A 24,542-nucleotide genomic window follows, 5' to 3' on the forward strand; every position below is an offset into this window, starting at 1 on the left:
ATACATAGCTATTGTTACTTGCATAACAATTGATAAAGAATGAGTATAGAGTACGACTTGTCAGGTTATGTTATAATGCTACCTGTTCATAAGAGCGTTGTAATCCACTATAACACTGCATTGAGACACTAGTGAATGATTTGGAAACGCCATATTAACACTTTGCTTAGCAAAGCCTGTGTAATTGCTTAGTAATTGCTCACAAATAGCAATAGGTACATGTACAAAGCCTGAGAATACAGTATGACATCATAATGTCAGGTTCACTTATAATGCATTATGATACTTTCTCATAAGATCATTGTATTCCACGTAACACTGCATCGAGACACTAATGAACTAAAACCTGTTTCTTTTTAAGCAACAAATCTGGAAATACATCCTTTGAATTCTTGTATTCTTAAGACATGCATTTATAACATGTTATATAGCATACACGTTATAGTTACATGCATAATTTACACACAATGTGTTTATAGGATGACTTCATGTCAGATTACACTCTAAGGTAATATATGTTCATAAGAACATAATCGTATGAATTTATAATGTGTTATATAGCATACATAATCCTCTATAATACCTGAAGCCCTTGCAATTGCTTGTAAATAGTTATAGATACATGCATGTTTATAGAGCATGAGTAAGTATAATATACACAATGACTTAATAATGCATTATAATATCTGTTCACAAGACAATAAAAAAAAATAACCTGACATTATGGGATCATAGACTTATGAATGTAACAATGCACATTCATACAATTTGTATTACGAATAGCTATAAAGTGTAATATATTTTCATAAATAATAATAAAGATGTGTATAATGCCTTACAAATGCATTATAACATGATATGATTGTGCTCATAGTTTATTATAGACATGACTTTCATAGAAAATGTTTCCACAGACATGTTATAGCTATATATACAAATAGCTATTAATTTTAATACATATTTCCATAAATAATTATGAAAATGTGGATAAAGTTTTATGAATGCATTATAATATGATATGAACATGCTCATAGTTTAATATAAATATGGACTTCATAAAAAGTGTTACCATAGCTACATTATAGCTATATACACAAATAACTATATGTAATATATTTTCATAAATAATTATAACAATGTGTCTTATGAATGATTTATAACATTATATGAATATGCTCATGGTTTATTATAACTATGACTTTCATAGCAAGCATTAAAGTGTTACCAATTTCTTTTTCTAACCTCCAAGCTATACCAAACCAAAGACACTCAGCCCTATAAGAAGTCAAGTATTCAGAGCAAACTTGCGGCCGTTTTGAATCAGCGTGTGCCGGAGCCTTGTTGCGCAGCAGCTGGTGTAGTGTGTAATCTGATCACAGGACCACACAAACCCTTCACTACACCGCCGCAGCTCTGCACTTCAAGCAGCACTGAGCTTGTCGTCACTGTGCCCTTTTCCAGAATTATTCAGCAGACTAATCAGACCCTGAGGAGGGGGTGGGGGTTGGACAAGAGCTGGAGCCTGGAAGCCTTCATCAGATCTCCATTTGGACTACAGCCAGCATCACAATGATGATTAATGACTGATGGACCCATTCTCACTCCACCTATATTGAGGTTGTCTTCATTTTAAAAAATATTATAAATAAAGTCACATTTTTCAGTGTGCAGGTTGACAAAATGACCTGAAGCACAATGGGTAATGATTTATATGAATGTTTTTACGATTAGTAATTAAACTTTGTGCTTCAGTATTAGTAAACTATACATAATTGGAATAATCAGCATATTTATTGTTAACTAAATAATAATAAGAAGAAATAAAACACTTGCTGACGTGAAGCGCAGTTATTGTTCCCACCCTGAAGTTGATTATTTTCCAAATAACAGCACATCCCATAGCATTTTATTCCTCTTCTACCACATTAAAGAGCCATGTCATACTTTTTATCAGTCATTCCCTCACCAGTTGCTCTGCTTTCCCTCTTGAAGTTAATAAGACAAAAAAAATGCAGCTTGTCATATTATCAAGAAACCAAAAATCTTAAACTCCTCTGTCCTGAAGACTTTCCCTGTGTCGGAAAAGACATACTGACTAGAACCTAACTAAAATTTAAACTTAAAATTCAAAATATAAAACTTAACACTGGAGTCTCCTCACAGAAAACATCCTTTGAATTCTGTATTCATAACATACATTTATAACGTGTTATATAGCATACATAACACCTACTAATGCCTGGAACAAGCCTATGTAATTCCTGCTGAACAGATATATTTACATGCGTAACACGTTATAAAGGACGAGTGTACAGTATGACTTCATAATGTCAGGTTACATTAAAATGTGTTATAACATATTAAAGGCACTAGTGTGATGCACTACCATTAAAATATAAAATTGAAACTGATGAGCTAATACAGTTTTTAAAGCAACAGATTTTGGATCCATTTCCTATGTATTCATAAGATATGCCTTTATAAAATGTTATATAGCATACATGACACCTTATAAGTACAGAGTTACATGCATAACACATTATAATAATAACATAAGCTTGTGTACTTGCTCATAACTGGCTAGTGTTACATGTATAACACTTGATAAAGAATGAGTATAGAATATGACTTGTCAGGTTACAGTAGGTTATAATGCATTATGATACGTGTTCATAAAGACATTGTAATCCACTACAACACTGTATTGTGACACTAGTGAACTAAACCAGTTTTAAGCAACAAATTTGGAAACATGTCCTATGAACACACTAGTCCTAATCAAATCATAACACTGGAGACTCCTTCCAAAAATACTAAAAAATAAATAGTATTTAAATATATAGAAATAAACTTCAGCACGTCTGTGAAATAAACTTATAGAAATAAACTTCACCACGTCTGTGGTTAGAATTTTTTGTAATCTTCTTATGAGGAGTTTTTTTGTAAACTGTTACTATGGAAACCAGCTTGTCATGTTATTGATGAACCGCAAAGAGACACGTCCTCCATCCTGAAGACTTTCCCCTGTCAGAAAATGTAGTTACTGTTGCTGTTATAGAAAAGAATCAACACCTTCTGACCAATCAGAATCCAGAATCTTTTCAAACTACAGTAATGAAAAGGTACTATAACAGATTCACAAATAAATGTATCCAGTAAATTCCAGACATTTCAGCAGCTTCAGCTATGAAATCATCATCTTTATAAAGGATGTAACACACAAAAACACAAAAATGTTTTCACAAGTTTAACTAGAAACCTTTAATTGGTTATCTGACTGGAGTTGTGTGCCTTTATCAGCTTCTGAAAAGCAGCTCAGCTTCAGTGTTACAGAAAGGAGCATTATATAAGACGTTATGTAAATGACAGTGTCTGTTGCCCGCTAGCACAGTGCTAAATCTACACATCAGCAGCAAAAAATCCTGACACAGACGACAAGCTATCATCTCCACTTTCACTCGTCCGCTCGTCTAAAGGTCAGAATAATGCCTTTGCTTCCTCCGCTTCGTTAGCTTACAGGCATTTTGATTAAAATATTAATGCTTTTTTTTTTAAAAGAAAATAAAAATAAAATCAAATGTAATCCACTGTAACATTAAAACACTGCATGAAAAACTGGTGACCTGAAAGTTTTTTTTTTTTAAGGAATACATCCTGTGTTCATAACATATGCATTTATAATCGGTTATAGAGCCTACATAATACCTTATAATACTTGGCACAAGCCTATGTAGTTGCTTGTGTAATTATAAATTAAATGCATGTTAAATGCATAACACTTTATAAAACATGAGTACACAATATGACCTCATAATATCAGATTACATCATAATGCATTATAATACCTGTTCATAAGAACATAGACACTAGTGTAATGCATTGTAACACTAAAACATTGCAATAACACTTGAGGGCATACTTAATGAACTATGAACATATTTATATCATGTTATAAATCATTCATAAGGTATTATACACACTGTTATAATTATTTAGGAAAATGCATTGCACTTTATTGGCATTTCAGAATTCCTTCTGACATAATGTGTTATAAACAGTGCTTATAATGCATTCTGTTAACAATTTAAAAATGCATTATAAACATTATTATAAACTGTAATGCCTTTTCATAAATAATTATGGTAATGTAAATAATGCCTTATGAATGCATTAAAACAGGTAATAAATGTATTCATAGGTCATTATACTTATGGCCTTCATAAGTGTTACCAACAATGCACTGAAACACTAAATGAACAAAAACGGTTTATAATGAACAAACTTGGAATCCCTTCCTATAAATAATCTATTCATATGTTATAATGTGTTATAAATCATAATTAATACCTTATAATGCCTGGCATAAGCTTGTGTAATTATGTATAGATAGATAGATATAGTTATATGTATAACAGTTTATAAAAATTAGCATACAGTATGACTTCATAATATCAGGTTACATTATAATGCATTATAATATATGTTCATAAGAACATATATTATATACTAATGTAATATTAAAAAACTGTAATATAAAAAATAAGAAAATAAATTAATATTATATAATGTCACCATGATCGTAACTGAGGAAAGGCTATTTTGAATAAACTAAAATATTATATTAAATACATAATGACTAAAATTGGTGTCTATGGTGTACAATAGTAACTAAATTGAATATTATTAATATACTAATTATTAATAATATATTTAATGTAGTATTATATTTGTTGTTATGTGCATGTCAAAGTGAGTAAACAAAGAAAACATTCTCCTTTACATGTGATCCTACACATAATGTTAGAATCATTAATTGAAATATAGTCAACTGCAAAAGTTTGTACACCCTTAAAAGAAAATGGAGTAGATAAACAAATTTAATTCATACCAAGAAGACATTTAGCATGTTAAGATATTAATTTTGAAAAATAAAAAACATATATTAAAATGATATATGTTTTTACTCAAAATAAAAATAAAAAATTAAAAAATTAAAAATTAAAAACTAAAAATTAAACCCTGGATCAAAGTTGGGAAAAAAAACAATCATATCACCTTGTTGCAGGTAATTTTCTTCTAGTTTTTTTCTCAACTGGAAAAAAAAAAAAAAATGTTACAACTTTTTTTCAGCTGTTCAAAAAAAAAAAAAAAAAAAAAAAAAAAAAAAAGACGTGTAACAAATTGATGCATTTTTTTTTTTTTAGGAAACTGGCTACTTTGACTTCTTTCTTTTGGTTCATTTCTAACTATTTTAGTTGATGCTGTATTTTTTCATACCAACATTTCCTTTTTATTTTACTAAAACATTCTTCTCAAATACATTTTCCTCAACTCTAAGTCATCAATAGACAGACTGAAACTGTAATATATCAAACACCAAGCACTATACAGAATTATACCACAGCGCTGCTGAATTCTGAATTCGCTCGAATCTGATTGGTTGATTAATTTTCTAAAACAGCAGCTCATTCTAATACGTTATCGTTTCTATAGTAACAACCTACACAGACTTGTTTGGCAAACACTCCATGTAAACAGATTACAAAAAGACATAATTGCTGACAGAGCGCAGTTTTTTGTGACGAGATGTTTATATAGCATTTTTGGAAGGAGTCTCCAGTGTTACAATTTCGGTTAAGTTCAAATCTTAAAGTTTTCAGACAAGAGAAGGTCTTCAGGACAGAGGAGTTTACTTTCTCTGTAATGTGGCAAGCTGCGTTTTTTGTCTTATAAACTTGAAAAACAAGAGAAAAAAAATAGGCTGGTGAGGGAAAGACTGTTTATAGCTGCTATAACATAAGCGAGAACAGGAACTAACTTGTTTCATGGAAGTTTCATAACATTAAATTGAACTATAAATGGATAAAAAGTCTGCTGTGTCTTTCTGTAATAAATACATTGTAATTGTCGGCATACTGCTGTGGTAAGGGACATGCAGTTATAGGAAAATAATCAAACGTTTTTAATAATTTTTCTACAATAGCACGCCCCTAAGGGTTTTATTCCTTACTTATACTTTCACTGATACTGAAGTGTATTCAAATATTTTATATTGTGCTGTCCTATCAGCTTTAACTAGAGGTCCAGGATGGAGTACGGAAATGTGATGATGTCAGCACATCACTAAAGGCTGTTCTGTTCTGGCAGTTGTCACAGGATGTCTAGACGCTCGAACAAAGGATAAAGGATTACTCCCAATTTTAAACCCATTATCAGTGAAGAGTAAAGATTGTATTCAAGAGCATTCATGTTTTTCCAATGTGCTTTGCCTTTAGAGCAAAAAAAAAAAATACAACAGGAACTGACATATCTTTCCTTTTTGCACTCACAATACAGGCAAATTATGTATATTTCAACACTGTCAGGCCAAATATGAAGATCTTTTAGCTTCTTAATAATCAAATCACCTTAAAAGGGAAGACGTATTTAAGTATGTGAAATCAAATCAACCAATTCCTCTAAAGCCAAGTTCCATTGTGTTTTCCCCTAGTCTTTCTCCTCTGTCTTTTTTGCTCGAGAGATCAAAGCGTCGGAGCTTTTTACCATAACTTTGAATAAGCTTTTAGGTTAACAACGCAGCACAATTTAGATCTCTTCCTTCATGGATCTGTTAGCTGATATTTTAGAGCCTTTTGTTGTCTGTGAAGTCGATGAATACGACAGGACTTTAAAAAAACGAAAGAAAGGGCATTGTGATTCCACAAAGCGCTCTCTCAATAACCACAGGGCTAATCTCCTTGCCTGATTCGGTATTAATAACCTTTTAATTAAAGCCGAGAGCAACGCTGAACAAGGACTAAGCCGCTGCATGCTTGGTAGTATGAGAGGAATCAATATGAGGCATCGCAGTAGGACGTGGAAAAGAAAGAGACAAAAATGTTTGCTTAAAGCCGATCAAAGCAAACACATCAATATTTAAGCCTTCCTTCAGCGGTAATAGCTACAAAACGTAATACATTATTCATCCCTGTTAAATAAATAATAAGTAAAATTAACAGGAACGCTACATAAAGCGTGAGACTTTATGTAAAGTTTGTGTTATCGTGTGAAATTGACGTAAAGCAGATAACTAAGTACTCGTCCCCAAATAAACATCATAAATCAGTGGAAACAGGAAGCGTAGAGGATGTGTGCTGAAGCTGCGGCCGGGCTTTTGAAAGAGTCGAGTAAGTCAAGCTTCTCGTCTCTCCTCAGCCTGTGTTTGGCATGCAGGGGTCGTGACCTGGTCATGAATCGCTTCCATCAGCTCCTGGCTCGGACGAAAAGGGGAGGAGAGGGGAGGTTTGGGTAACGGCGAGGGCTTTTGATCTCGCATGGTCAGTCAAGCAGCTCGCGGAAGAGATTCCTCGTGTTTGTGGAACAGGTTCGCCTCGGTGGGGGGAGGAGCCCGGAGCAGGTCAAGAGCACCGATTCATTTTTCCTCTTCGCTGAATCCACACTCCCTTTCTGTCCAAGCTCGTTGCACTCCTGGAGATCCACAGCTGCCTGCATAAAAACTGGGCTCTGCTATGGCAAATTTAATTCCGCACGTACCTCATGTAACTTTCTTGTCTGATTAAACTGCAAAGTCAGCTGTCAGTGAACTTCTTTTTAATTAAGTAAAAAGTGATTAATGTGCATTTTATTTTAATCCTTTGCTGATTCTTCGTCAGGTTATCCACTTTTTTATTATACCACGTTATAACACGTTATTGATTAATGAGCATGAGTAAGTACATGAGTATGTACGAGTTACAGCACCATAATAAATATTTGTACAGTTTTATCACATGTTACTGCCTGAAAATAGACAGAGATTAGTATAAGTTACTTCGGATAGCCACGTTCCATTATTTTCACTAATTATTTCTTTCCCCACACAATTTTCTAATTATCTCTCAATCCTCAACATAATATTTTATCACTTATTAAAAGAAAACAAAGTAAATCTTAGGTTGTAATTATAACAATGCAGTTTGCAACACTTTGTCTTGTTTCCTTTTACTCATGTTGTGTTCTGTATATTATATTCTTTCTGTGTTTATTTTATTCTATTTTTGAATGAAGTTGATAGTGTTATGATACTCTTCTGCTGTGTGTATGTGTAACATGAATATATTTTACCAAAACAAATGGATTTTTGATCTAGTCTTGATCACGGAGCAGAGATCAGTGGAGTGAAGAGACGCCGATGAGGCTCGTGTTTAAACACCGTGAGTAATTTTACTTCAGGTGATGAGAAGGGGGTGATGTGGATGGTGCTGATAATCAGAGTGAGAACTCTTTATAAACTTATGTAAATGTAGAGGTAGGAGGGGCTTCTTTCAGTGGAAAGGAGGTGAGCAGAGTGCGAGAACTTCCATATTTCAGTTCACCTGAAATTTTCAGAAATATACAGAACTGTGCAAAAGTCTTAGGCACTTAGTCTATAGAGCAAAGATGCCTTCAAAAATAGTGAAATTAAATGTTTCTGCATGAAAAAAAATACTATAAAGAGCAGTAAACAGTAATAAATGAAACAAAGTCAATATTTGGTGTGACGCTCCTTCGCTTTAAAAAAAATAGTCTCAGGTGCAGTGTGTGCAGTTTTATAAGGAATTGAGCTGTAAGTGTTACTGAGCATCTTGCAGAAGGAGCCACAGTTCTTCTTTACACTTTGTCGCATTTTTGTCTGAAAAGTGTTATGTAATCTGCTGCTTTCTTTACTGATATACAAACATTTTTATGCAACATTTAATTTTTTGTTGGAAAACTAATGTTTGGAAATCTAAAATCTTTTTGTAACAACTCAATAATGTAGACATCATAAAATAAAAATCTACAATAAAGTTTGTACTAAGAAAAAAAATAGGGTGCCTAAGACTTTTGCAGTGATGTATATAGAAGAAAATATCAAAATTTGACAACGCGCAGGGTTTTCTAAGGTTTCCACACACATTTTGTGTCTTATCCAAGCCTCACCACAAACAGGCACATGATAAATAAACTTTGACAGCCAGAGATGAAAATAACGATTGTTCAAATTTAAGCTGTGAAAATGACAAAACTATGTCCATTTCCAAACATTTGACGTTACTGGTTATATTATCAGCTACAACTTGAGCTAAAGAAGAATCCAAAATATTTACATGAATTTCAGAATTTATCAGTATTTGGCATTCTTGCTTTTGATTTATGTCAGTCAGTATCATTCCCTAAATTTTCTCGCTAATTTAGTCTTGGCCAAATCCCACCCACCAGCCAGCTCTACCCTATCACACGACAGCTACCAACCGGGGAGGGTGAACGCAATCACATGCTTCCTACGAGATATATGAAGGCAGCCAACTGCATTTTTTCATATATGCTGTATGCCAGGACAGCATAACACACTCAGAGGGAAGCGCTATCTGCCCTCTTCCACATACATGAGCTCTCAGATGCCTACGATTGGCTAATGATTGACAGGGGAGTGAGAGTATGCCCCTCCCACTTTTGCTCTGAATCCTGCCACGGATGGCTGTGGCGATGTTGGGATTCAAACTTGCGATCTTTGTACGAGAGGGATAAAACTTCCTGTATACTTCCTGGTTTAAATGAAAAAAAGAAAAAATCCCAGATTTTCAGTGCGGCCTCAGACTTTTGGACGCCACTCCAATATGTATGGGTACCTGTTGTCTTACTCTAAAAATAGACATGATCTGCCTGAGAAAATCCAGCAGTGAGCTGAAAACCTCTGTTTAAAATCCACCGAAAGCGTGCAGTTTCACTTCGCTGTAACCCAATGCACAACCGAGCAGGGAAAACTCGTGTACTGTTGATACTCACGCATGGGCTTTTTCAACTGAATGTTACTGTTCTATTCCCGGTGTCTCCTGACGTTACATGCTTTCCAGCTCTGGGTATTGACAGTGCATTAAGTGGCTGAAAGTAATGGGATGCGATTTGGGCGAGCTCCAGAACGAGGCACTTTGAGAGAGAGAGAGAGGTGAAATGAGGACAATGCGAGTCATTCCTCAGAGCTCTGTTTACATTCACGCCACACCTGCTTCCTCCACTGAGCTGGGGATATCACACACACATGGACTCACACACACACATTTGTCTTATTATCCTTGTGAGGACCTTCCACTGACACAATTATTTTAGCTTTTATTATTATTTCTTGGTTTTGTAAACCATCTTCATGGGGACCAGCAAAATGTCCCCACACGGACAAAGTGGTCTGATATTCCCATCCTTGTCAGGACATTTGGTTCCCACCAAGATATAAAAACCTGCCCACACACACGCACACACACACACACACACACACACACGCACACACACACACGCACACCACTCCCTCTCCGGACCCACAGGACAGGGCAGGGATGTTTTTTTTTTTTTTCTCTCTCTCATTTCTGCAAGCAAGGCAATGTTTTGTAAGGCTCATATAAGACCCTATTTAAACCCAACCATAAAGCTCTGGGGGAAAAATAAATAACACGCTGAACTTATATGATCCAGTTGGCAGATAAGTAGAATTTGTAATTTTCCATCGCAAATGTGCCTTAGCCATGCTTCAATGCATAATGTCTAACATATCAGCGCTGCACACCACACACACACTACCCACAGCACACACCGAAGCACTCTCGATTGTGCTATCCATACATTATTAAACGTTTATTATATTTTTATTAACATTTCCTTATTATCTCTCATGTCTCATAGCTTTGCGGCTGACCGTAGCAAATCCTCATATTTCTATAAGAGTACGTTTATCAACGAGTTCTACATTCTAGTGATTGAGTGGAGTGATTTAAATGACCTTTTTAATGAATGTTCTTTAAAACTGACTGCACACGTCAGAGTACAAGGTTATAAAGTTCATCATAATACTCTAACAGATGGAAAAAATGTTAGCTTTTCAATAACAGAACTTTAGTGCCATCTAGAGACAATAATAATAATAATAATAATAATAATAATAATCATACAATCCTTCTCTTTTATTTCATTCAGTGTTTTAGATTTAGGATTATGGAATTGCATTAATGTCATTAAATATATAAGCAAGGGATTATACATGAAATAATAGTTTATGTAAAGACTGTGTGTGAAGCTGCACAATGAAAAAAAAAGGCTGTAAATTATACAGTATAGTTCCATAAAAATTTACAGTAAACAACTATAAAACATATTTACAGTAAAGTACTGTAATATCTTACACAGTATAAAATAACACATAATCCAGTACATTTGTTCATTTGGCTGATGCTTTAAAACAAACTGAGACTTACAACTGATGCAGGATACAACTGCGCTGAGCGTGACCCTTAACCTTCAGCTCAGCTGTATCCTGTGCTTTACTGTAAATATGTTTTATAGTTGTTTACTCTAAATTCTTATGGAACCTTACTGGCAACTTACTGTAAAATTTACAGCAATTTTTTTTTCTTCTTTACAGTGAATTCAACAAATTAATTGTTTAATAACAGGCCATAAATGTACTGTTTTTCTTTTAACACTGCGTAATACAGAATTTCACATTCTGCTGCTTTCATTAACAATGTTTAAAAAAAAAAACACACATAACAGAATGTGCTGGATCAAGTGCTATTTGAATAATAATAATAGCACCTGCTGAATAATGTGTGCGGAAGCCATTTTGTTAAATTAAACCAAATTTACAGTGATTAATGTTAATGTGATAATTACAACCAGGCCTATTCATGCAGCTACATATTAGCAATACATTACACTCCTATTAGCTCAGGGGTTCCCAAACTAGGGGTCACGACCCCATGTGGCGTCTCACAACCCGCTGAATAAACCAGTGTTTCATCTCAAATCACATACTTATGTACTTTTCTAGACCATTACTGAGTACTAAAATTAACCGCTTTTCCTATTACTGTTAGTGTTTGAACTTTAAAAATCTCTCATGTAGCCTTCAAACCTACAGAAAGGGCTGTCGCAGTCTTCTGGAATTTCTACATCAGTAAATACGTTGGAATGTGAGAGTTTTCAGTTTGAGATGCAGCCCATGACACGGTGCAGGATCACGACGACGGCAGAAAGTTTTAAAACATCACTGTGCATGAAATCACTAAACATTGTTCAATTCAACTTGGAAACCTCAACTTGAAAAATTCATAATGTCCATTTGGGGTTTGCCCAAAAAATTCATGAACCCCTGTATTAGATTGAATTCAATGCTTGCCATCATCTCATTCATATACACTCCTGCGAAAAAAATTGGGCCAAGTCCAAAAGGGCAAACATTAAGCTTTTAAAGGTCTTAACAACAAATCATTGGTCGGAAAATGAGCAAGAATGAAACAAATGCACTCCTGAGAGCTCCTGGGCCGCCATTTGCTGTTTGAGGAAAAGCTAGAAACAGGGAAATTCACAGGTAAAATCATGATAATGATTAAAATGCTTGATGTAAAATTCAAACTAACATGTCTGGATGTACAAAACTTTCCAAAAATAACTTCTGTGAAGTTTTTTTCTTAAAAGATTAGTGATTATTTGGTTATCTGCCACACCTGATGCAGCCCATCAAGGTCCACAAGGCTTCAACATTTAAAGAAATCGAAGGGAAAAGCTTCCCATACCAAGTTAGATAATCTATTTATTTAATTCTTGCTCATTTCCTGACCAATAATTTGTTGTTAAGACCATTAAAAGCTTAATATTTTGCCAGTTTTTTTTTTTTTTTTTGCCCAGGAGTGTATCATAATTTTTTTAATGTTTTTTTTTTTGCTTGTTTTGCATTTAAAAAAAAAATGCTATTTCTGTCTCATTTTCTATTCTATTCTATATAAAGGCAAACATTTGTGTTTTAATTTGTGTGCAGTGGTCTAGACACTATTGACAACCGAATAATCTTCAGTAGGTGATTAGCATAATTCATAATGCGGAGCTCAGAAAATCATCTTAAGCAGCTGCACAGCTGAAGTCTGCATGCGAATAACTTTCCCTGTGCAAATATTTGACGTGACTTTTGGTTACTGACTCTATATGATCGTGTGTCATTATTATTTCACTTACTTATTATTATCGACTTACTAGGAATGATCAAATCCTGATACGTTATTTACTTTGAATATGCGTTGGTCCTGCGTTATACTACTGTGACATAATTTTAATATACAATAATCATCTGCAGTCAAATAGCACAAAAAACAATACAAATGCCTCAGTTTCCACTTTTGAATCCAATAACAGTTTCTGTTAGTTGTAGAGTGTTTAATGCCACTGTGAGCAAACATGATGCGCTTTCCCTCATTACTCACAGCTTCCAGCCGCGACGCCCGTCTTAGAGCACTGCTTCACACAGGATCCCAGTCTGTCTGCCAGCGCGAACGGGCTCAGGTGGCAGTACTGAAAAGCACGGACAGTGATGCTGTGTTGGCTGTTTATCACTACTACTCAGTCACAGTTAATTCAAATAATAACACCGCTCTCCAGTATAATAGCTGATTTGCACTACAACAGTCACTAATGATGCGTTAGTAATGATCAAGTGGGAATGGGAAGGTTCTGATCTTTGAGAAGAAAAAATCTATTTAAATCCACTTGGAAGGTTGGGCTTTTTCAAGAGCCGTCATTTCTTTGAGTTGGAACACTGTGGTGCCCATTGTACACAGTAAGAACACAAAATACTAGCGTGTTTTAGCCTTTTACGTAGATTTACAATTTTTCTGTTGTTGTTTGTTAGTGTGTGGCGTCCATCCATCGTTTTTAGCTCAGATGAAGAGGTTAGTAGCCAAAATGTGTAGCCTACAGCACATGATTTACTACAGAATAAGATTTATTTGTCTTTAAAATGTATTTAAAATGAATTCTACAGATGTACATTACATGTCAGGCTTCTTAGCGATTAGCAGCTGAACCTAACTGTACTGGCTAAATACACTTTTTAACAGACTACACATTCAGGAAGCAGTTTTGGATCACGAGCTTGTCTATAGAAGACAGAAAGGTCTGAATGTGACAAGGCAAGATGTTTACACTTCAGATGTATAGTATTACTCTGATTTAAACAATATTAATCTGAATTTGATTGAATACGTGGAAAAAAAAGTCACAATGTCTCATCAAACCATTTCTGAATACGCAACCAGACACACCTCCTCAACAACCAATCAGCTTTCGCATAACGCATAGCCCCGACGCACGCACAACTTGTAGTTAGCTTGTGGGAGGACTGCACGCTCGGCGTGCCACATTTACCCATGATCCCCCTCTCTGCGTTGCCACACAAGTATGTGTTAACACAGAAGTATAATTTGGCCTTACCAGATACTTTAGTCATATTTTTTTTTAACTAGATACTTTCTTACTCTTACTCAAGTCGATATCTGGATGAAAACTTTCATTTTTACACGAGTATTTCTTTCCTCGTAATGATATTTTTACTGGAGTCACTATTTTTGATATTCTAACCACCTCTGACATTAACAAGTATAAATTATTATTATAAAAAGCAAATGCTTTTATAACATTGCAACATTAAAACCAACGTTTTGTTTTCTTTAACGGATGTTTTTAACTTAATTTTTTCTATAACAAATTCATCAAATTATATAATAAAAATGTTATTGTAAACTTTGCTATTTTTAAATTAAATATATTATAAAAATTAAATATTAAATTAAATATATTACAAAAATACAATAATTGTTGAGAATTTATTTTTCATTAAATGTCAGAATTTTAAGATAAAACAAAGTATATTTATACAGCGCTTACGTGTAACATTAATCTAGGAAAAAAACAAATGTTAACAATTGCCTGTACAAGTAGGTTTTAAGACAGCACATGATCTCGCCTACTCAATTACTGAACGAAAGAAGTGGTCAACTAATCGATTATCAGAATAATCTACAGTGACAGCCCTACATAATCCCATAAAATTCTCCACAAAATCGTGTTGGTCTCTGTCTTTTTGTAAGAGCATATAGTATAAATTTTAAGGACATGTTGACCTTGTTCACCTGAGGTAATGAAATATGCAGATGACAGATCAGCCGTGTGTTTTACCTGCTGAGCGGAGCTGAGGCTGGGATCAGGCTTGTCTGTCATCTGGATGATGAAGTCTGGCGAGAAACGTGTGTACTGGAGGATAGCTGCCATCTCTGCATCCACCTCTACAGGCACATTTACCTGCATGAAAACAGAAACAGCAGCACATCAGTGAAGCGGAGCACTGAGAGTGAGGGTAGTGTGGATCTGGTTTATTCATCACGCAGCTCTCTAATACAACATCTCAGACCTGCAGTACAGCTAAAAGCCTTTATCATTCTCTATTCTGACTGGTCTGAGGGGGTTCATTAATTTTCTATAACAGTAGCTCAGACAGTCGTAGTGTTCTTATACATTACTGTAATAAAATACACAGGGACTTGTATGGCGGACGCTGCACATAAACTAATGTAAAAAAAAAATAAAACGTGTAATCGTTGTTATGGGGAAGTTGCCTGTAAGGAGATTTGCATTTAGCATTTATAGAAGGAGTCTCCAGTGTCAGTGCTTTGTAACAGTCAGAGATAAAGGTATAACTCTCTAACGTTACATTTTCAAACATCAGAAAGTCTTCAGGGGGATGAGGGAGCTACTGTTTATAGCTGCTATAACATAAGTAATAACAGGAACTAACTTATTTTGTAGATGTTCCACAACATTAAACGTGCCTATAAATGAATAAAACATGTGATGTGTCTTTCTTTAATAAATAAAAATTGTAATTGTTGGCAAGTTACTGTGGTATAAGGGGAATAAAACACTTTGAAACATGCAGCTATAGGAAAATGGTCAAATATGTTGTGGTAAAAGTAACTCTGCTTTGCCACCACTTATTTTCCTATAACAATATGCCTTAAAGTGTTTTATTCCTTACATATATCATTTCTGTACTCATACACACACAGGAATTAAGTGATTTAAGTGAATTAAGCAATTTTTTTCTGCAATGTCTTCACATTGTAATTGTAAATGAGGAATTTTCACAAGGACGTGCCATATGGATCTGTTCTAGGTCCCTTCCTGTTTCCTTATACATGCTGTTCTTATGAAATTATTCATACATTTACCTGTATCTGCTATACTCTCTTAGCCTTTGGACCCAAAAAAGCAAAACAAGGAACAACTAAACATAAGGAATACACAAATACATGCACTAAGGCTAAGAACCTTGGAGTCATGATTGACAATGGCTACGTTTACATGCTCATCAAATTCTGTTTCAATTCTGTTTATATGCATATAGACATCGGAATATTCCTGTATACATGGTTGTGGTAAGTATGCCTGAGTTGCCATTCTTAAATACTTAGCCTACAGCTAAGCATCTGTTAGCACCCACAATTCCTTGCGGACTGAGCACATGCATATATCTCCTTTCAGCGGATTTTCTGAATAAGGTGTTTACATGCAACAAATGTCCAATTAAAACGGGTATATTCCAAGCGTGGGAATTGGAATTTGGGGAATCAGAATATTATCTGAATCAGATTGAATCAGGCATTTACATGACCAAATTCCAATTAATATCGTAATACTGATGTGTACGTAAACGTAGCCACTGAAATATACACACTATGTTGCCACAGTTGCTAACACTGATTCATATACTGAAAGTGACATGTACACATGGGTAAGCATAAAATACCTTAAAGGAGTTTGAGGCATCAAGCTCAAAATACTCTGCACAGTCTGGAACCGTCCCCTTGTACGTCACCAGCGCTTTGGTTTGAATGGAGTGTTGGGGCAATTTAAAGGCACGGTAGGTCCCTGAGGCATATTTAATATCACCTAAAAAATAAAGATGTAAAGGTGTTACAAAGATGTGTTCAGGTTTGAGAAAAAAACCCTAAAAAAATGTTTCATTATTGAAGAAAGGGTTTAAATGGAAATATGAGAACTTATGTATAAATGTATCAATTCTGGAAGCTGTTGGCAAATTTTGAAGTTATGCTTGTTCAATATTAAGATGAAATAATATCAAAACAAGCATAATGACAAGTGTATATTCCATACACTAACATTTATTATTAATCACAGCATTTTATATAAAATATAATATCTGTAGTATAACATTTAAAACGCTTTAAATTTAACATGGATATAAAACAAGACTTAGATGAACAACTCACAAGCAGGCTGGATTAAATTTTTACAAAGGGAAAGGTACACTGATGTGTGAGGTCTGAGAACTGATTTAGGTGGTATGCGCGCATAACTCAACACTGAATACCCTGAATTACATAGACAAACATGTCTAAATTACACTTGTTTGACTTTCTTTTATTTGTCATGAGGTCATTTCAAGTTCCTTAGTAGTTTATAAGAAAAACGTGACCAATCACATAGATCGACCTGCTTTCGCTTGGAGCTCTGGATTGTGCACATTTATACGACTAGCTGCAACCAGACGAGGCGTGCTGAAGCCCAGCTCCTTCATGATGGAGATGAAATCATGCCAGTAGAGGGCGCCGCCCATTCCTTCACCTGCCACAGAAAAGCATTCAGTGTACACCCATGACATCATCTTCCTAAAGCTTCTTCACGTGAAAGCAAAATGTAATGTGATGGAAAGGTTATGGAGGCGGAATATTTCCAGAAGCAAAGTGATCTTCTGTAAGCTCATATAAGAACTTATATGAAACGTTCTGAGGGAAAAATAAACCGTACATACAGTGTATTAACCATCTGACAAGTATGTGATGAGGGCTTGTCATATCTGCATAAATGCAGCATATCAAACACCTGGATTTGTTAAACACCAACCAAATTTTTATTCATTTTGAATTTAAGTAACAACCAAATTATTTCTGTAAGCGTGTGATTACTAACATACGCCCACTTTCTATACAACAAATCCGTGTGTTATAATAACAATAAGAGTATAATCATTTTAAAAATTGAAATTATCTCTATTCATTTAGTTGTCTGCATGCTTTGGGCGAAGAATGCATTATTCATTATATTAGAGGAAAAAAAACAGAAAAGAAAATACTACAAAGCTTTCCTATGGAAAAGGCCTCCATATTTTCTGCCATTTAAGGGGCAATAATTTTACATTAATTTTAATTATATGATAGTATATTGTAATCGTATTTATATCTACCCCTTTATCTTCTTTAACAGCTTGAAAGACACACCACATCTCAGCTAAATATTCATTTTTATTTTTATAGTCTGCTTTATTCTTTGTTCTTTTGTCCTAAATGAAGCAAAGTGCTATTCCATCTTTATTTTTAGTTTGGTTTAGCTTTCAAAAGTATTTACACACTAATTTACTGAACAACTGAAAAATAAGGCTGAACGTTTTTGACAAAGAAATATAATATATATTGGTCAGATAATCCATTAAATATTTTTTAAATGTTCTTCTGAAATGCAAACACCTACTCTGCCAAATATTAGGGTTATGACTTCGATATCGTTCATTTTATATATATATAAAAAACAGGCTAATTTTGAAAATACTGCTATGCATACAGGATGTACTATTCTTATTATAATTACCAACAATAACGCATAAAGGCAACAAACAAAACATGACAAGTTATAAATATTTTAAAATCAAGTCTACACTACAGCAGTTATGACTGTAATACTGTCCAGTCGGGCCAGGGGGAATATGTGTGATGGAAAGGTTATGATAACTGTCACATATAATGAAAAGCAAATCATTTTTTCGATTGAGAGGAGAAGGTTAAATCCTACCCCAAAGCACTGGATCTAGTTTGAAAGACTCAGGGACTACCTCGCTCGCATACATATCACTGAAGTAAAGTTCACCTCCGACCTATAGAATAAAGAGAAATAAATTAAATACCAGCAATAAAACAAAATTGAAAAAACAAGAAAGAAGGAAGAGGAGCCGAAGCTCGGAAGAGGAAATGCTTTACCTTGAGTACTTTGTAAGCTTCACTCAGAACAGCCCTCTTGTCTGGACAAAGACAAATCACACAGTTTGATCTGCACAGAGGAGGTGTGTTTAAATAAAAATAAGGAAACAGGTCTGATCAATTCAGTTATAAATACAAAAACAGATCTGATCAATTCAGTTATAAATAAAAAAAAACAGGTCTGATCAATTCAGTTATAAATCAGAAAACAGGTCTGATCAGTTCAGTTATAATTCCGGACACAGGTCTGATCAATTCTGTATAAATCAGAAAACAGGTCTGATCAATTCAGTTATAAATAAAAAAACAGGTCTGATCAATTCAGTTATAAATCAGCAAACAGATCTGATCAATTCAGCTATAAATTTGAAAAACACTCTGATCAATGCAGTTATTCTGTTTGGTCACAGCTAAAGTAAATTTGAATTAAAGTAAGTCTACACTACACTACTACAGCATAGTTTTCTGCTAGACCTGTTTCTGTTCCACAAACCCCAGATCTGAAGGTGAATCAGGTTACATACACGATGACGTCCAGAGAGTTGTCCTGTATCCCCGCATCACTGAGCTTCTCCATGTATCCATGAACAAACTCAGTATTCGGCTTGGCATAGCCAAACCGCTCCTGGTGGTATCCGATGTATCTCCTCGATGCTTGTATCTGGAAAAAAAGAGCAAAAATGGAAGAACATGTGCATTTACCTATTCACCCTCCACTCCTAGGGCCAAAAAATGATAATGGGGTTATCATGGAGGTGTTACGGCAAGAAGACAGGACCAGAAAGATGACTAAACTGCAATACAGTTAATTTAAAAAACCCTCAATGACCGAATTCTTTTTATAAACACACATATTTCATCATTTTATTATTTGCTGTTTTGAATCATTTTCTGCTGATTTTCACTGTATTTTTGGATTGCTGTCTTGTTGAAGGATGCACCCACATTTCTTTGGTCCACAAAGAAATAATGGGGAGTATAAACTTTTGCTCTCAGCTGTCACATATAGGCCTACTATTCTCCAATTGGCTCAGTGTATTGGAAAATTCACATCCCATTAAAGATAATGTTTGATTGATATGAAGGCCACTTTATTACAAAATCCTATTCATCCCTGCCTTTTTTTTGCCATATTGATCCAAAAATGTCCTTCAAAGATGAAAATCCATTGTGGTGCGCAAAAAACATTGATCCATAACTATGATAAATACAGACAAGTGTGTGCTCACTGCTGCTGTAAAGAACAGTTACACAATTTAATCACAGAATGACAGCGCAGAGCTTGATGACGGTTGTTTTGCAATGCTGGATGATGGATCATTTATTTCACTACATATATGCTTTCTGCTAATTTCCTCTATATTATTTTTATTATAAAAGTCATCTCAAGATAGCTTGGCAGTGCAATTTGTACAATACCAGATCCTCAGTCATGTCAATGCCAGTGATACGTCCATCTTCTCCCACCAGTTTGCTGAGGACGTAGCAGTCCCGACCCGATCCGCTTCCCAAATCCAGAACCGAACATCCTTTCAGCTTCTCTGGAGCCACCAGTCCACAGCCAAAGAACCTACAACAGTGACAAATCATGAGCCATCAGAACACATGCTGAACAGGAACTAACTTGTCCAAATTAAAAATAAATGTAACTAAAAACAGATATAAAGTATGACAAGTGAATTGAAGTGAAATGAAGTGACTTGTGGCCAAGTATGGTGACCCGTACTCGGAACCCGTGCTGTTTGATTAATAAATAATTTAATAGCCAGTTAATTCCAGAGGTATAAGAGAAATAAAAAACTTCAGGGTGTGCTGTTATAGTTAAATAATCAACTTCAAGATGGTAATTGTGACACCGCTTCAACACATGATTATTTTCCAATAATAGCACACCCCCGAGCGTTTCATCCCTTATGATCGTACAGATATGTTGCGCACCTCTTGCAGACCTCTGGATGGACCTGTGCGAGGGCTTGCTGTACGCTCTGAGACAGCGGCCGGGATAAAGCCGAACACGCAGCACTCGTCTGTAAAGCATCTGAAGACTCCAGAGAGCTGTAATAATTCTACAGAAACACAAAACAGCTCAATGGCAAAGCAGCAAAAAGCCCACGTCCATTCAAACTGAGGGGTTTACTCCCTGCTTTACTAATCAGCAATATGACTGCGATCTAGATCAAATAATTAGAAAACCTAAAAAAAGAAGGTGCAGAAAGAAAGAAAGAAAGAAAGAAAGAAAAAGACAAAACAAGCAAGTCAGAAAGAAAGACATGAAAGAAAGAAAGAAAGAAAGAAAGAAAGACAATACAACCACTAAAGTAAAGCTGCTTTGAGACAATGACCTTTGTAAAAAAGCGCTATACAAATAAAAATGAATTGAATTGAATTGAACCACTCTCACATCCCAGAGTGCAAAAGAAAGAAAGAAAGAAAGAAAGAAAGAAAAACAATACACGCACTCTCAAGTCCCAGAATGCAAAAGAAAGAAAAGAAAGAAAGAAAGAAAGAAAGAAAGAAACTCTCGCTTCACAAAAGAAAGAAAGAAAGAAAGAAAGAGAAACCATATAAGTCATATAAACCAGTAAGCCATATAAGCACTTCTCACTGCAAAGAAAGAAAGGAAGGAAGAAAGGAAGAAAAACAAGTAAGCCAGAAAGAAAGAAAGAAAGAAATACAATATAAGCACTCTCACTTCTCAGAGTGCAAAAAAGAAAGAAAGAAAGAAAGAAAGAAAGAAAAACAATACATGTGCTCTCAAGTCCCAGAATGCAAAAGAAAGAAAAGAAAGAAAGAAAGAAAGAAACTCTCGCTTCACAAAAGAGAGAAAGAAAGAAAGAGAAACAAGTAAGCCATATAAGCACTTCTCACTGCAAAGAAAGAAAGAAAGGAAGGAAGGAAGGAAAAAAACAAGTAAGCCAGAAAGAAAGAAAGAAAGAAAGAAATACAATATAAGCACTCTCACTTCTCAGAGTGCAAAAAAGAAAGAAAGAATGAAAGACAATATAAGCACTCTCACTTCTCAGAGTGCAAGAAAGAAAGAAAAAGAAAGTGAGCAGCTAAAGAAAATACAGACAGTAAAGCACTTGTGAGAGGTAAAGCACTCAGAGTCAGACTCAGGCTCAGATTTAAGCTCAGACTCAGACTCAGACTCAGGCTCAGGCTCAGACTCAGACTCAGGCTCAGGCTCAGGCTCAGACTCAGGCTCAGACTCAGGCTCAGATTTAAGCTCAGGCTCAGGCTCAGGCTCAGGCTCAGACTCAGGCTCAGTCTCAAGCTCAGACTCAGACTCAGGCTCAGACTCAGGCTCAGATTTAAGCTCAGACTCAAGCTCAAGCTCAGACTCAGGCTCAGACTCAGGCTCAGACTCAAGCTCAGACTCAGGCTCAGGCTCAGGACTCACTCACCTTCACACTCTCATGTAGCAGAGCCGCCATGTTGATGCCAAGCGCTGACTCAGCACTAAATGTAGCTGTAGAAGAACCTGTAACATTAACACTACATTAACACTACAATAACACTACATTTACACTACATGTACGCTACACGGTGTCGTGGCAGGTTGGAGTCTCGTCCTCGGAAAGTTTAAGGGACTAATTTCCGAAGTGCGCACTTTTACAGACAAACCTGCAGCAAGAAGAGACAGATTTGCAGTTCCACTCCTGCACTGCTCGCCATGGAATACTCTCACCATACTACTTAGTATTCAAGTATGCGCTACTGTAGCTACTACTCCTCACCTGCTATTAGGAGAAGGCGCTTTAGTAGGTAAGTATGTAGTCCACTGCACGGGGTGTAAGCAGTATTATTCCCTGTTATGTAGGAAGCTGGAAGTTGTTTGGGATCAAGGATCACTTTGTTCTGTGAAACATTTCACTTTCACTGCAGTACAATACCTGTGTCTAACACATGGTGGCGCCATGTCATCAATAAACCACACATGGGTGACAAATTAAAGGAAAATCCAACATAAAGTGTCTTAGAACAGGTTCAGTGCAACTTGCTAAAGATTCTACAAGTCCCTGGAACTGTACTGGAGAGATAAAAACACTATTTTTCTAAAAAAAAAAAAAAGTTTTGATGATGGCAGTGGAAAACGGTGTCTAAGGCGTCGCTCCAAAAGAATAGAAGTAAAGAATAAAACACTTTGTGCTGTAGCCCAGCATGACACAGATCACCCTGACGTTGATTATTTTCCAATAGCAGCATGCCCCATTTGTTTTATTTCCTTTTATACCACAGCAATTTTTAATTAATTATTGATATTTTATATCTGTTTATAGTTACATTTAATGTTATGGAACATCCGCGAAACAACTTAAAGTCATTCCCTCATTTGCTCTTGAGGTTAATAAGACATAAAAGACATAATAAGACATAAATGTTAACAAGAAACCACTGGAAAACCGAAATGTCACAGCTTTACTTCTGTCTTTTATAAAGCGCTGACACTGGAGACTCCTTACACACTGTAAACATCTCCTTACAGAAAACTTCACCGTATAAACGATTCTTTCTTTAGTCAGTAACACTGTTTTTAATCCATTTATTATTAAACTTAGATTATGTGAAGTGTGACCATGCAAGGTCTCATGTACATTGTTACCAGAGAAACGATAGCATATTATAATAAGAGCATTAATATAAAGCTGTGATTTACCTTAGAATATAGTACAATACAATACAATGTGTTTATTGTTATTGTACAAGTACAACGAAATTGAATTGCAATTTCCTTACTGTTTGCTATTAGTATATTTACAAATAAACATTTACAAATCTACAATACGGTCGTTTTACAAATCAGCAATACAGTCATTAAAGTGATGAGAGTTGGTTTGTAAGTATACTAACATAATGTGTATTCCTGTATGGCAACGCAAACAGTGTAAACAATGTAGAAGTCTAAGCAGCAGCATTATAGCATTTTTATAATTGTAGTGCAATAATTTTAGATGTGCAAAGTAACAGGAGTATTTATAACACTACTAAGATGTTGAGGTAGTTTTCAAAGTGCGAGTAAAGAATAGACACTGTGTGCAGTATTCAGTATGACCAGTATTCTATAATAGTAGTAGTATGGTAGTAGTATTATATTTCTTGTTGTGGCAGTCCAGGTAGTTTACTGACTATATTGGGAACTTCCAAATTTATCAGAGTGTGCAACCGTTAACTGAGACATTTGTGAGTCACACTCACAAACTGCACACACTCCTGGAGTCTGAATGAGACAGAGAAACACAATAAGGTTAGTAGGAGAATGTCTTGGCAGGGTTCTTACACTGTAGAATGAGCAACAGGCCTGATTCACGCTGATGAATGCGTGCGTGCGTGTGTGTGTGTGTTTTTTGTTGGAAAACTTTTCCCAGAGTTCTGCTTGACATTTCTCCTTCCAGTCAGCTATGACCTCCCTCATGTCCTCAGTGTCCTGGGTCACTGTCAAAACAATGAACTGCTCTCATCTTTAAGGATGGGCTGAGTATGAGTCATTTCACCTCCCTGTAGGTAAAAGTGTAGCTGTGGGAGTTTAGAAAGACCTTTTAAACCTAATGAAGGTGATTCTCTGTTTTTTTACACACCTAATTAGATTTTTATTTGATAAAAATAAATAAATAAATAAATAAAAAGCTGTATATGTATAACTACGTATTGCATTCTGGCCTAGAAGACTAGATGTAA

The 24,542-nt window shown here is 35.3% G+C and overlaps 1 protein-coding gene and 1 long non-coding RNA gene across 4 annotated transcripts in view; one reads left to right on the top strand and one right to left on the bottom strand.

Annotated features, from left to right (window-relative positions):
• Positions 1 to 10,758: 10,758 nt before the first annotated feature.
• On the bottom strand, positions 10,759 to 22,757 carry zgc:153372 (uncharacterized protein LOC767695 homolog). Of its 2 annotated transcripts, none has more exons than XM_026934572.3 (11): positions 22,604 to 22,757; positions 22,271 to 22,347; positions 20,805 to 20,932; positions 20,286 to 20,436; positions 19,391 to 19,527; positions 18,867 to 18,936; positions 18,682 to 18,763; positions 17,329 to 17,460; positions 16,622 to 16,764; positions 14,995 to 15,117; positions 10,759 to 13,332 (listed from the first exon to the last, which is right to left on the bottom strand). In XM_026934572.3, the coding sequence occupies exons 2-11, from the start codon at positions 22,298 to 22,300 to the stop codon at positions 13,237 to 13,239; spliced, it is 1,092 nt and encodes a 363-aa protein (XP_026790373.3). In that variant the 5' UTR covers positions 22,301 to 22,347; positions 22,604 to 22,757; the 3' UTR covers positions 10,759 to 13,236. The 2 variants fall into 2 exon arrangements, with proteins under 2 accessions (XP_026790373.3, XP_026790372.3); XM_026934571.3 differs by lacking the exon at positions 22,604 to 22,757 and adding an exon at positions 22,491 to 22,572.
• The window catches only part of LOC117599049 (uncharacterized), a 52,648-nt gene continuing 50,430 nt past the window's right edge, over positions 22,325 to 24,542 (top strand). For both annotated transcript variants that reach the window (XR_004579482.2, XR_004579483.2), the window contains exon 1: positions 22,325 to 22,631. This is a non-coding gene — a long non-coding RNA (uncharacterized LOC117599049). The remainder of the gene's footprint in view (positions 22,632 to 24,542) is intronic.

The sequence above is a fragment of the Pangasianodon hypophthalmus genome, chromosome 14, assembly GCF_027358585.1.
Source record: "Pangasianodon hypophthalmus isolate fPanHyp1 chromosome 14, fPanHyp1.pri, whole genome shotgun sequence".
Classification (NCBI taxonomy): domain Eukaryota; kingdom Metazoa; phylum Chordata; class Actinopteri; order Siluriformes; family Pangasiidae; genus Pangasianodon; species Pangasianodon hypophthalmus.